Consider the following 15146-nt stretch of genomic DNA (forward strand, 5'->3'; position numbering starts at 1 on the left):
TAAAGAATACTCTGAAAAGCTTTATTGATTTATTTATTTTTTTGTACAAAGCATTGCAAGTATGGCAATTATATTCAAGTGTTAATAGATGTACAAAATGCAACACACTGAGCAAAACCTAGCGTTAAATACTACAGATAACTTTACACCCGCCTCACATTAGTTTCCATTTATTCATCCGACTACAGTCAGTACATTATACACTCCTCCTCACCCACCGCTGTACTGCTGCACTGTACCAGTATAACCAGCCATTCATTCACACAGTACCAGTCTATCATCTTCATCATCATCATCATCATCACCTCTCTCATACTCTCATACACTCGTACACGGTACCAGGAAACCTAACGACGTCGCTACATACCAGGATCACAGACGATTTTATAAATATATACACTAGATTAACTGCTCGAGTCAGTTCAGCCATATATCTACTGATATATAAACTGTGTTAAATCTTCAAACTCAGTGATTTGCCAAGAGTGATGTACAAATGTCCTTAGTTTTGGGTTTTTTTTTTTTGGTTCCATATTCCACAATGTTCCACATGTTTCACAAGTTCCATCAGTTCTTTTTATGGAGAAACCTCCCTGTAAAAAAATAAAATAAAACAGTGTTACTTTTAACTAGTTGAACGAACATTAATGAAAATATCTTTTAAAAAAATTCTAACATGAGGGCTCAAAGTGGTCCAGGAAATCACTGGTTCGAATCCTGTTCATGCAGCTTGCCATCAGCTGCAGGAGCCCTGAGAGAGCACAGTTGCCTGAGCCTTGCTCTCTCTCTGGGTGGGTACAGTACAGTAGATGGCGCTCTCTCTTTCTCCTCATCACTCCTAGGGTGATGTGGATCAGCACAAGGCTGCGTCTGTGAGCTGATGTATCAGAACCGAGTCGCTGCGCTTTCCTCCGAGTGTTAGCGCTGTGATGCTACTCAACAATGCTACAGCATCAGCAGCAGTTAAAAAAGAGGCGGAGTCTGACTTCACATGTATTGGAGGAGGTGCTAGTCAGAGTATTTTGGTTTTTAAGTTACTACATGATTCCTTATATGTGTTCCTTCATAGTCTGGATCAATTCAATACTATTCATTAACTATGTAGGAAAAAAAAATAGATAAAAGTGTGTCCAAACTTTTGACTGGTACTATATAAGTACTTATTTTAGCATTTATCATTTAGGATTCTAAAGAGTTCTAAAAAGATGCTTTAAATCTCACCTAATCCTTTCAGAAACTTGTTGACTCCACTCTGCTCTGTATCTGGTAACTCCTCCAGGTACTGCTCCACTCTCTGCTCAAACAGACCTGAAACAATAAAATCAAAATTTACACATTTTACAGTAAATTACTGATCATTTTACCATTTAACTATTCATCCAAACTGCAGCACAGCAGAGCTCCACATCACCAGCAGAGGGCAGCACAGCACAGAGCTGGATTTAAATCTGCCCCTCTGTTCCTCTCCTTCCTCTTCTTTACCCCAGAAGAAGGTGGAGGAGTCGAGGAGAGGAGCAAGAGGAGGTAGAGGAATGGAGGGAAAGAGAAGAAGATTAGTAGGGGAGGAGCAGGAGGAATGAAGGGAAGGAGAGGAGGAGCAGGAGAAATGGAAGGAAGGAGAAGAAGATAAGAAGAGGAGGAGCAGGAGGAATTGGAGGGAAGGAGAGGAAGAAGAATTGAAGGGCAGGAGAGGAGGATCAGGAGGGAAAGAGGAAAAGAGAAGCAAGAGGAATGAAGGGAAAGAGGAGGACCAGGAGGAATGGAGGGAAGGTGAAAAAGATAAGAAGAGGAGGAGCAGGAGGAATGAAGGGAAGGAGAGGAGCAGGAGGAATGGAGGGAAGGAGAAGAAGATAAGAAGAGGAGGAGCAGGAGGAATGAAGGGAAGGAGAGGAGGAGCAGGAGGAATGAAGGGAAGGAGAGGAGGAGCAGGAGGAATGGAGGGAAGGAGAAGAAGATAAGAAGAGGAAGAGCAGGAGGAATGGAGGCAAGGAGAGGAGGAGCAGGAGGAAATCGAGGGAAGGAGAGGAAGAAGAATTGGAGGAAAGGAGAGGAGGATCAGGAGGGAAGGAGAGGAAGAAGAATTGGAGGAAAGGAGAGAAGGATCAGTAGGGAAGGAGAGGAAGAAGAATTGGAGGAAAGGAGAGAAGGATCAGTAGGGAAGGAGAGGAAGAAGAATTGGAGGGAAGGAGGAAAAGAAAAGAGGAGCAAAAAGAATGAAGGGAAAGAGGAGGAGCATGAGAAATGGAGGGAAGGAGAAGAAGATAAGCAGAGGAGAAGCAGGAGGAATGGAGGGAAGAATAGGAGGAGCAGGAGGAATGGAGGGAAGAAGATGAAGAGTAGGAGGAATGGAGGGAAGAAGAGGAGGAGCAGGAGGAATGGAGGGAAGAAGATGAAGAGTAGGAGGAATGGAGGGAAGAAGAGGAGGAGCAGGAGGAATGGAGGGAAGAAGAGGAGGAGCAGGAGGAATGGAGGGAAGAAGAGGAGGAGCAGGAGGAATGGAGGGAAGAAGAGGAGGAGCAGGAGGAATGGAGGGAAGAAGAGGAGGAGCAGGAGGAAAGTGTATCAGAAAATTAGACCAATTGGTACTTTCTGCAGTGTGGGCAGTGTGCCAAGTCCTGCTGGAAAATGAAATCTCCATAAAAGTTGAGAATTTAATGGCCTGTCCTCCTGTTGCTCTGTAGCAGAGTGATGTCTGATTTTAGTGGGTGATGGTTTACAGCCTGCAGCTACAGGAACTGGAGTTTAAACGGTCGCTGACCCATCACTCCCTTTACCTTTAGCCCTGCACTTCCTCATCTCTCGGTCCTGAATGAACCCAGCGAACATCTGCGACTCCATGAAGACCCCCAGGAAGCGCCGGATGCTCTTAGAGGCCACAGATTTGCGGAAAGCTTCTCGCTGGAAGATGCGTTCCCCTCGTTCACCCTGTGTCAGGAACAGGGAGTAGTGCCCGATGGTCTCCAGGAAGAACCGGATGAAGGCCTCGGATACGACACTGTTCAAGGAGTTACACTCTGGAGGAATAAGGGGAAATATCATGTTAATATATTACAGATAGGACATATTTTGCAAAACGTCCCATCAACCCTCACCTGAGCTCCACCCACTAGATCAGGTAAAAAAATAATAAGAATTAAACACGTTCTGCTGGTTGAAAACCTCAGACAATACACAGCAAGAGCAGTTAGAGAGGGTAGACTTCTTCTGAGGGAAGGATCTGTACCTTGCTATAGTCTGCGACGAGTTAGCAGATGATGGAGATGTAGAAACTTTGAAATCCTGAACTAGCTTGTTTTTGTTTTGCCATTTAGCACATTTAACATTATTTAACATTATTACTTCACTTATGGGAAGTTCAGCTTCTTTACAATGGTACACTCTGGGTCAGGTCCCTAGACAGGGATTAAGCCTAGTTAAAACTCTATTTTTCTTTTATTAAGAAATCTCCATTTGAAATGTGTAGTCAGAGACTAGGCTAAATTCCAGCCTGGAAACCCTAGTGAAAAAACTAGATTAAAGATTGATTAAAGTATTAAGCGTTATTATGCTAAAGTGCACTAAAGTGTTTTCCTGTAGCCAAATTATTATTAATCAGTATATTTAAAGACAGCTAAAATTGACCCTTTTTTGTGCTACATTTAATTTAATTATAGTATAAAAATAGTACAAGTGCTAAGTGTACTTTACTGTATAAAAATATATGTAATCAATTTATATTAGAGTACAAATTAGAGTACAAATGTGCTTCTTGTGTCTTTTGTAAGTAGCACACTTCTAGTATAGAATACTTCGTTGGGTATAAAAATATATTTTAATATACTGTTCTACAATTTTTAGCGTGTTACAAATTTCCTTTCCTTTTTTTATTAGTAGTAATTTGATTTACTTTATAAAAAGTACTTTAAGTGAAGTGCTGTAACAGCTGTTTTTAACACACTTTGCTAAAAATGTACTTAATTATATTTGGAAATAAGTATTTTAGAAGTATATTGAATTACATTAAACTAAAAGTGTACTTTCATAGTAGTCAATTTTGTTAAGTACATACATAAATCTGTTAGTATATTTACAGCATACTTAAGACATTTTTCAATATGTTTTAAGTACAATTAAGTATATATATATTTCACCAGGGAAACTTACCCTATATATTCATATGTATGATTTTGAGCATTTACAAAAACAGGGATTGACATGACAAATAAAATAATAACTAAATGTAATTATTTTAAAATAACAGTAAATAAAATATAAAAATTGATAAAAATATAAAAATAAAATTTGAATTAAAATAATAATAATAATTATAATAAAACTTGGTTTAATTGATAAGAAATTAAGATCAAAAGAAGATAAGATTAATACGACAAAAATGACTTAAAATTAACTTAAACTTAAACTTTTACATAATGCAATAAAAAATACAAATAAATAAATGAACTAAAACTATATATGTATATATATATATATATATATATATATATATATATGTGTGTGTTTAAAAAATAATAATAATACTAAAAGGAAATCTAAATAAGTTAAAAAGAAATAATACAAAACGATTAATTAATAATAATATTAATATAAATATATTTTAGAAGTATATTGAATTACATTAAACTAAAAGTGTACTTTCATAGTAGTCAATTTTTTAAGTAAAGTACATAAATCTGTTAGTATATTTACAGCATACTTAGACATTTCTCAATATGTTTTATGTACAATTAAGTATTTTTTTACCCTATATATTTATATGTATGATTTTGAAAGAAACAGTAAATTAGCAGGTGTCCCAATACTTGTGTCTAGAGATGCACGAATACCTATACTGGTATTGAGCATCTGCCCAATACCCATGCTCATTTACCTGTACAGGTAATACAGATAATACAGGTAACACGTTCACACAGCCATGAAAAAATCAGATTTGAGTCACTTCAGCCTGACATAATGTGAACGTAGCCTCTGTCTGTTATTAACCAGGTACTAATGGTTTGGTGTGAGATATATCGGCCTCCTTACCGTCGTCTGATTCGCTGTCGGAGTCCTGATTGATGATGTCGTTCCTCTGCTCGAGGGCCAGCTCCAGAGCAGACTGCAGTTTGCGCGGTAGGAGGGAAGCCTCATCGTCCAGCTGCACAGTGACACACAGTTACAGAAGCACATTTATTACCAACATCTGTCTGCATAAATTCTCCTCAACCACACTGAACCTGACAAGATGCACTCGACTGCGCTTCATCGGCCGTAACCAAGAGTTCACACTGAACATGTAAACGGTAAAAGGTCAGGGGGAAGGGGCAGCGTTCAGAAAATAAACCAGGGATGTTTTATAATGGTTTTTGGTACTGAGGCATTCAGAATTTAAAGAAAAACGGCTGTAACTCGTGCTGTCCAATCGATTGCAGGGGGAATCTAGTAAAAGCAATAGCTGCTGGGGAATTATGGGAAATGCAGTGCCTGTAGTGAACCTATCATACATAAAAATCAGTCAATGAACCTTTATTTTGACTTGGAAGTACATTAAGGGCAGCCCTTACTTTTAATATAGTCCAGCATTTACAAAAACAAGGATTGACATGACAAAGAAAATAATAACTAAATTTAATTACTTTAAAATAACAGTAAATATATATAAACATTTATAAAAATATAAACATAAAATTAGAATAAAAATAATAATAATAATTAGAATAAAACTTGGTTTAATTGATAAGAAATTAAGATCAAAAGAAGATAAGATTAATACGACAAAAATGACTTAAAATTAACTAAAAAAAACTAACTTTTACATAATACAATAAATAATACAAATAAATAAATTAACTAAAAAATCGGAAAAAAAAATGTGATTAAAAAAATAATAGTACTAAAAGAAAATCTAAATAAGTTAAAAAGCAATAATACAAAACTATTTAAAAAATATATATATATATATAATAATAATAATAATAATAAAATAAGGAAATAAATAAAAAGGAAATAAAGAACTAAACTTGAATGGTTAACTGTTGAAGACAGATGGAAAGCCTGGTGAGATTCATAAAGAATACACAAGATCAACAACATCCAGTGGATTTTTATCATCAATTAGAGCAAGTAACAGAGAGAGAAACCAATACCAGAAGATATTCAACCAAACATTATTTCAGATTACCAAAAGCTAAAACTAACTACATGTGTAAAACAGTAATTTATAGAGCTATTAAAGAGTGGAATTATTTACCAGAATCATTGACTAAAACTGATAGCAAAACACATTTTAAAAAACGAGTGAAAAAACATTATCTAACTAATATTAAAGACAGTAAATCCTAACAATTAAATTGAACAGTGGAGGAAGTTGTGCAAGGGAAAATCAGGATTGAATAGAGGTGATGAGGTGTCCTGGACACACTAGATTATTATTTCTTTGTTTGTTAGTTTTTTTTTTTTTTTGTGTAGTTAATATTCACTTTTTATGTATATATATGGAAACGTGAACATTCTTTTGAACATATGTGTGTGTGTGTGTGTGTGTGTGTGTGTGCTTATGACTGGAATGTATTATTTGGCAATTGTTTGTATCTTTTTCTGTCGGACCCCAGGAAGAGTAGCAGCTATTGCGATAGCAGCTAATGGGGATCCAAATAAAACAAAACTAGGGGAAGAACTAAAATTACAAAAATATATAAAAGTTAAGAATAAAAAAGATGAAATAAAACAGGTAACGGGCCGTTTGAAGGTGGACATTGTGAAAACAACATCAGGTACAGGCTGTAACAGTGTGCACTGCAGTTTAACTGCTGCTGTAGTCTTTAACTCTATCTGGACGGGATTAGTTTTGAATAGTTTCTCAGGGGCACGTCTGTGAAAATAATTTTACACTTCTACTCTTTAGTGATAAAACTCCTGCATCCGGACTGCAATTGAAAAAACAGGAGCACCAGTGAGTTTTTATTCTCAATTACCAATAAAAAAGTTCACTGCGCTTTAAAAGGGTGTAGCTGCATTATTATCAATCAATCAATTAACCTTTATTTTCACTTAGAAATAGATTAAAGGTAACTCTTCTTGTTAGAGCTGCTGAGAATTAAAACATTTAAAGGGACAAAAAAATAAAACTAAAATTAAAATCAAGGATTTATTCAGGATAAGCTAAAGCAAAGTAACTACATAAACAGAATAATACAATTTAAACGGTTAAAGCCTTAGAAAAACAAACAATTATGATTTATTTAAGAAGAAATAAAATGATTCAGAGTTAAAGTTTAAAGAATAGATAAATAGATAAACAATTAGATCGATTATAGAAGACTAAAACATTACGTAGCTTAAAATAACACTACAATTATAGAGAAAGTAAATGATAGAAATAAAATAAAGAGGTAAAACAAAGAAATAGAATAAATAAAAGGAATAAATAAATAAAATGTTAAAAGAAAAACTCAAATAAAACAGGTACAAACTGAAGGTGGTTTAAAAATTTAAAAACGTTTAAAGTAATTTAGTGACTTTTAGTGAGTTTTAGAGTCTCCTGTAATGAAGCTTTGTAGCTAAAAGCAGATTTACTATTATATTATGGTTTATATTAGTGGACTAAAGTAAGTTTAATCTTAATGAACACAGTATTTTTGACATGTATGTGAGAACTGTGATAAACGTACCTGCCTGATGAACTTGTCTGTTCCCAGATCCACCATCAGGGCCTGAAAGGAGAGAACAGCAGTTAGCATGATCGCTGCTCACAATGAGGATCAGTTTTAATCACAGGGTTTCATTTATCGTGGGAACACGGTTAAGTCTCGACATCTCCAGATGCTGATCTGTAACAGATGGAGCTCGACAACCAATTAAATCTGAGGAGTTAAAAATGAGGAGTCTCTGAAAGAGCTGCTGCTGCTGTACACGTGTTCATCACACAGAGAGGACTGAACACCACGCTTCTGACCAACACGCTATAATCAATAAACAGGGGAAACGCTAGGGCTGCGCAATATGGGTAAAAATATTCTCTATGTTTATATCTATATATATTTATCTCGATATTTTTTATCCCATAAGGTAAAAACAAAAAGACACTTATGAGATAAAGCTATATATTCCCAAAAAATTGTAGGCACTTTTCTGACACTAATTGATTATATCTAACAGATCCTTTAAAGCTCCACTAGGTAGGATTGAGATTTTGTGCTCGTGGGCTCCCCCTACAGTTCTAGAGTGTAATAAATGTTTCATTAGAACTAAAGGTCGGAAAGCAGGTCGCAGTTCTCGCGAGCGTTGGTCGCGGCCCCCTCGGAAAACTTACAGAGTCTGGTTTGAGCTCAGAGGAGCTCCGGCACAGACACAAGAGCACCGCTATTCCTCCTATTACACCTCAATGTAGCGCTGCAGTGAGTTTCAAGATGTAATTTTACTTCTTTAAAAAGATCAAAAATCAAGGAAATCCTACCTAGTGCTGCTTTAAATAAATAACCATTTTCCAGTTTAAGTAGCCTTAAAAAACAAGCGACGCATTAAAAAATACAGTGCGTTTTTGGAAAACGCTTTAAAAAAGCGCTTTAAAAAAAATAAATAAGTGATTAAACAGTGCAGTTTGAAATTTTGTATAAATCTGGGCCGAAACAGTGTCCAATCTATTCTCTTTTTCTTTTTTTCCTAATTTGTCACCCATCTTTTACCGAGAGACAGTGCTAGCATAAGTGAGAGAGAAAAACAGAACAAGTTAGCGAGAGACAACAAAAGTGAGAGACATTGTGAGTGAGAGACGGCACAAGTGCGAGAGAGAGACAGAGCGAGTGAGAGAGAAAGACAGCAAGAGAGAGTGAGAGAGACAGCATGAGTGAGAGACTGCGCGAGTTAGCAAGAGACAGCGCAACAAAGACAGCGTGAGTGAGAGAGACAGAACGAGTGAGAGACTACGCGAGTGAAAGAGAGAGAAAGACAGTGAGAGAGAGTGAGAAAGAAAGCACGAGTGAGAGACTGCGCAAGTTAGCAAGAGACAGCACAACAGAGACGGCGCGAGTGAGAGAGAAAACACGAGTTAGCGAGAGACAGCACGAGTGGAAAGAGAGCGCGAGTGCGACAGTGCAAATGAGAGAGAGACAGAAGGAGTTAGCTAGAGACAGTGCGAATAAGAGAGACAGTGATTGAGAAAGAGACAACACAAGCGAGAGAGACAGCGCAAGTGAGGCTGCGTGAGTGAGAGAAAGACAACACGAGTTAGCGAGAGCTAAATAAGTTAAGTAAAGCTTAACTTTACTAGTATTTCTACTAGAGACAGATTATATCTGTCCAGTATCATTTATTTTACTTTAATCCTGGATATATGGAGATTTTTGGAGTGTAGTATTAGTATTATCATGATATTCTGGATCATTGACTTCTGTTAGAAATCTGATAAAATTCTTGTATTTTTTTTTATAACTCAGTTAGGGGTGTGCTGTATCATCTCGTATTTTCATTTTGTTGCAGTAGTATATTGCAGTAGTAGTTTTTTTTTTTTTTTAATTCAGCATTTTTTTCCATATCGTCAAAAGTATTGTTATCGCAAAAATACCATGAAATATCATGATATTATTTTAGGACCATATCGCCTATCCCTACTTACAGGTGTTGGAGAATGAAACTGAAACACCTGGTTTTAGAGCACAATAATTGATTGTGGTGACGGACAGTTCTGGTGGAAACAGGAGAGTTGAGGTGCACATTGAATTCTGCGTGATTTGATCAGCCGTGGTTTTATGTTTTTTGGATACAATCCGGGTTAGCACCCGAACATCCCTTTCAGACAGCTTCCTCTTACAGCGTCCACAGTTAATCCTGTTGGATGTGGTTAGTTCTTCTTGGTGGTATGCTGACATTACCCTGGATACCGTGGTTCTTGATGCATCACAAAGACTTGCTGTCTTGGTCACAGATGCTCCAGCAAGACGTGCACCAACAATTTGTCCTCTTTTGAACTCTGGTATGTCCCCCATAATGTTGTGTGCATTGTAATATTTAGAGCAGAACTGTGCTCTTACCCTGCTAACTGAACCTTCACACTCTGCTCTTACTGGTGCAATAATGTGCAATTAATGAAGATTGAACACCAGGCTGCTCCAATTTAGCCATGAAACCTAAAATCCCACACTAAAATGATGACAGGTGTTTCAGTTTCATTGTCCAACCCCTGTATATGTCATATGAAAATATATCAATATTTCTTAATATCTCAATATTTTGCCCAGTCCTAGTAAACGCCTTTCCTGCCAGCCCTCTCGCTGGGTGCAAATGTCACATCAAGCGGCAGCTTGGCACTGCCCCCTCAGGCAGCTGAGATCCGGGTCTCTCTCAGAAGGAGGAGAAGAAGAAGACGAGCCGCCAGAAACAGAAAGCTGGAGCTTAAGAAGTTGACGTCAGTTTAAAGACTGTTCAGGGCACAGTGTTCAGTGTGTGATGAGTTTTCTCGCTTCCTGGAAGCTGGAAAACACTAAATCTGGCCCCAGTTCCTGAGTTTCTTGGTACAGAGCTCAACTCAGCGGGTCAATGACCAGCCAGTTTATTTAAATAACGGGATCATTCAAGAGACAACACTGAAAATCAAACCTTTTTTTCCCTAAAACAAAAAAAAGGCTTCATTTCTTCATTTGACCTTAAAACAGTTTTTATAATCAAAGAACAGTCAAACAAAAGTCATGATTAAAAAATGACATTTTTCCTACATTCAGTAAATGAATAGAGAAGTGATCTATCAGATTATAAAGGAACACAAAAGGAATCATGTAGTAACAGTGTTAAACAAACCAGAATACTCTGTAAAGAATTATGTATTATCGGCATGTAGTCTGCTTCTAACCCTAGCTAGCACTGCTGGAGCAGCATTAGCATTACTCGCCAACTTTCGCTGTTTAGAGATGAGTGTTATCGGCCTTTAGCCTACTGCTAACCCCTGATAGCACTGCTTTAGCAGCATTAGCATTATCTGCTAACCACACTAATCGCTAGCTCTTTCATTGTTTAGAGATGAGTATTATCTTCCTTTAGCCTGCTGCTAACCCCGGCTAGTACTGCTGGAGCAGCATTAGCCGCTAACCGTGCTAAGCATTAGCTCTTTCGCCATTCAGAGATGAGTATCTCAGCCTGTAGCCTGCTGCTAGCCCCGGCTAGTACTGCTGGAGCAGCATTAATTTTAGCCACTAACCGTGCTAAGCGCATAGGTCTGTTTTATCTATCTTTGTCTATCTTTTGTCCTTCAGAGGAAAGTATATTAGACTGTAGTCTGCGTGTTTACGGTGTTAAAACAAGCTACTTTGGACGAACCGCTAATGGCTAGTGCTAGCGATTAGCTGCTAATGCTGCTGCACCCAGTCTTAGTGAAAATCTGGAAATCTAAGCTTACTGTGAATAAATGAAGGTGCTTTACTCGCCCCAATAAACAGTTTTTAGGAAATAAATCTGTGTAGATTGTTTACTTAACTAAGCTTAGCTTTGCTGATGAGACCTGCTGAATTAGAAGAAAAACATGTCTACACCCCTGTTCCTTACTAGTGTTGCATAATGCTCCTTATAATCCGGTGTGCCACAGTCTGTGTAAAATGATGAAACAGAAGAATAAGTTTGGACAGGTTTGTTGGGTGTTTAAGATCTCAGCAGGCTTTTGTTTGGGTGGGTGTGTTTGTGTAGTTTCTACATCATAACTACTCTAAGCGTACGCTGACGTGGCTCAGCTTGTGTATGTGTATTTACTCAGTCTGGATGAGTAATAATGAAGAAGAAGGACAGAAGAAAGCTGCTGTGGATGATAAACAGTGTGCTAAAAGGGTGGAGCTCTGAGTCCCAGCGGTGCTGAATCACTGTCCCTCTCTCTAAAGCTCATCAGATAAACCCTAATCTGGTCTGGACTGGTACAAACACAACATCTCCACAAATAGAGCCAAACAAGTAACTCAAACGCTAAATAAGATAAATAAAACTTATACAGAAAGAGACAAGCTGTATTTTTAAATATTAAAGATTAAAAATGGCCTTCTTTGCACATTAGACATAATTAACTGACAGAAAACCAGATGATAATGTTAGGAAAAGCAGAATTATTCTCATTTATGTGCATTTTGCAGGGTTCGTATGGTCATGAAAAACCTGGAAAAGTCATTGAATTTTTAAAATAGCAATTTCCAGGCCTTTTTTTTTGGAAAAGTTTAAAAAAAATAAGAATACTCAAAAGTTTTTTGTTAAAGTCATGGAAATTTGCTCTACAAATCTTTGTGTTTCAGTTTATCGAAGGAGAAAAAATATTTTGAGCTACAAATACATCAAATACATCAGCTCAGAATGAATTCAGTAATTCTCTACATAACGCTACATAATAAAGCTCTCAGGATCTGACACACATTTTATTATTGAAAATACATTTTAGATCTACTATAATCAATTTTAATGATAATTTTAGTTGTTTTTTTGTTTTATTGTCCATATAGCTGTATAGGTGTCCTAGAAGGAGGCCTCTTCTGAAGCTGATGCACAAGATAGCCTGCAAACAGTTTACTAAAGACAAACAGTTCAAGATAATCGATTCCTGGAGAACCGTGTCCTGTGGTCTAACGAGACCAAGATAAACTTGTTTGGTTTAGATGGTGTGAAGCATGGTGGTGGTAGCATCATGGTCATGAGCTGAATTCCAACACTTACGCTGACCTTTTAAAGTCGAGCTTGATCGCCTAACTTCAGAAACTGGGCTACATGGCAGTTTTTCAACACAAGAACAAGCCCAAATATACAAGCTTTCAAAATGAGTAAGATTAAGATTAAGATGATGGACCGGCCAAGTATGTCTCTAGACCTAAACCCAATTGAGCACCTGTGGGGCATCCTCAAACAGTGTCTTCCAATTGAAAGAATCTGTATTTAAATAATCTGTATATAAAGCATTATTAAAAGAGTGGTTTAGCGGTTTACCTCCTCCACTGGCAGTTCCTTGAGTTTGGGCAGTGAGCTGGACAGGATGCCCACCAGGAAGGGCGTGGGGCAGCAGACGATGTCCACCATGGACGTGGGCAACACTGGGATGAAGGTGTGCTGCCAGGAGAACGGGTACAGCAGTGCCACCACCGCGTGAACACAGCTGGAGAGGGTGCTGAAAAAAAAAAGAAGAAAACAATCAATAAAAATAAATAAATAAAAACAATCTTGTTACCAGGTACTGACAGGGTTCTTGCTCCATTTTAAAAGTCAAATTTAATTCTTTTTAAGACCTTAATAAATATAACTTAAGATTGTATTTATATACGCATTAGTTTCGTTAGTAGAAAATAATTTATTTTAATTGAAAAATAAAAAAATAAAAAAATGTTCAAAAATTAACGTTTTCCATTTGTTATCAATTTTATTTTTTAAATTTTGTTCCATTGTGATGCAGAACATGTTAGCTAGCTCGCCACTAATGTTAGCTAGCTCTACGCTAATGTTCGCTAGCTCTATGCTAACATTAGTTATCTCCCCAGTAACATTAGCTAGCTCGCGGCTAATATTAGCTTGCTCTCCCCTAATCTTAGTTCTCTCCCCAGTAACGTTAGCTAGCTTGCGGCTAATGTTAGCTAGCTCTATGCTAACATTAGTTATTTCCCCAGTAACATTAGCTAGCTTGCGGCTAATTTTAGCTAGCTCTATGCTAACATTAGTTATCTCCCCAGTAACATTAGCTAGCTTGCGGCTAATGTTAGCTAGCTCTTCCCTAACCTTATTCTCTCCCCAGTAACGTAAGCTAGCTCCCCACTAATGTCAGCTAGCTCTACTCTAACCCTAGTTCTCTCCCTGGTAACGTTAGCTAGCTCTCCACTAATGTTAGCTAGCTCTATGCTAACCCTAGTTCTCTCCCTGGTAACATAGCTAACTTGCAGCTAATGTTAGCTAACTCTGCGTTAACCTTAGTTCTCTCCCCGGTAACGTTAGCTAGCTCGTGGCTAATGTTAGCTTGCCCCCCTCAACCTTAATTCTCTCCCCAGTAATGTTCGCCAGCTCTACGCTAACCCTAGTTAGCTAGCTCTATGCTAACATTAGTTATCTCCCCAGTAACATTAGCTAGCTTGCGGCTAATGTTAGCTAGCTCTTCCTTAACCTTATTCTCTCCCCAGTAACGTTAGCTAGCTCCCCACTAATGTTAGCTAGCTCTACTCTAACCCTAGTTCTCTCCCTGGTAACGTTAGCTAGCTCTCCACTAATGTTAGCTAGCTCTATGCTAACCCTAGTTCTCTCCCTGGTAACATAGCTAACTTGCAGCTAATGTTAGCTAACTCTGCGTTAACCTTAGTTCTCTCCCCGGTAACGTTAGCTAGCTCGCGGCTAATGTTAGCTTGCCCCCCTCAACCTTAATTCTCTCCCCAGTAATGTTCGCCAGCTCTACGCTAACCCTAGTTAGCTAGCTCTATGCTAACATTAGTTATCTCCCCAGTAACATTAGCTAGCTTGCGGCTAATGTTAGCTAGCTCTTCCTTAACCTTATTCTCTCCCCAGTAACGTTAGCTAGCTCCCCACTAATGTTAGCTAGCTCTACTCTAACCCTAGTTCTCTCCCTGGTAACGTTAGCTAGCTCTCCACTAATGTTAGCTAGCTCTATGCTAACCCTAGTTCTCTCCCTGGTAACATAGCTAACTTGCAGCTAATGTTAGCTAACTCTGCGTTAACCTTAGTTCTCTCCCCGGTAACGTTAGCTAGCTCGCGGCTAATGTTAGCTTGCCCCCCTCAACCTTAATTCTCTCCCCAGTAATGTTAGCCAGCTCTACGCTAACCCTAGTTAGCTAGCTCTATGCTAACACTAGTTATCTCCCCAGTAACATTAGCTAGCTTGCGGCTAATGTTAGCTAGCTCTTCCCTAACCTTATTCTCTCCCCAGTAACGTTAGCTAGCTCCCCACTAATGTAAGCTAGCTCTACTCTAACCCTAGTTCTCTCCCTGGTAACGTTAGCTAGCTCTCCACTAATGTTAGCTAGCTCTATGCTAACCCTAGTTCTCTCCCTGGTAACATAGCTAACTTGCAGCTAATGTTAGCTAACTCTGCGTTAACCTTAGTTCTCTCCCCAGTAATGTTAGCTAGCTCGCAGCTAATGTTTGCTAGCTCTCCCCTAACCTTAGTTCTCTGCCCGTAACGTTAGCTAGCTCTATGCTAACATTATATATCTCCTCAGTAA

The 15146-nt window shown here is 38.1% G+C and overlaps 1 protein-coding gene across 2 annotated transcripts in view; it reads right to left on the minus strand.

The window, feature by feature from the left end:
• dennd2b (DENN domain containing 2B) overlaps positions 1 to 15146 on the minus strand; it is a 137681-nt gene continuing 122535 nt past the window's right edge. For both annotated transcript variants that reach the window (XM_022670121.2, XM_022670120.2), the window contains exons 15-20: positions 12919 to 13096; positions 7647 to 7688; positions 5023 to 5134; positions 2775 to 3014; positions 1222 to 1308; positions 1 to 593 (exon numbers count right to left, since the gene is read on the minus strand). In XM_022670121.2, the coding sequence (XP_022525842.2) occupies positions 568 to 593; positions 1222 to 1308; positions 2775 to 3014; positions 5023 to 5134; positions 7647 to 7688; positions 12919 to 13096 (685 nt within the window). In that variant the 3' untranslated portion in view covers positions 1 to 567. The remainder of the gene's footprint in view (positions 594 to 1221; positions 1309 to 2774; positions 3015 to 5022; positions 5135 to 7646; positions 7689 to 12918; positions 13097 to 15146) is intronic.

Source organism: Astyanax mexicanus, chromosome 16 (genome assembly GCF_023375975.1).
Source record: "Astyanax mexicanus isolate ESR-SI-001 chromosome 16, AstMex3_surface, whole genome shotgun sequence".
NCBI classification, from domain to species: domain Eukaryota; kingdom Metazoa; phylum Chordata; class Actinopteri; order Characiformes; family Acestrorhamphidae; genus Astyanax; species Astyanax mexicanus.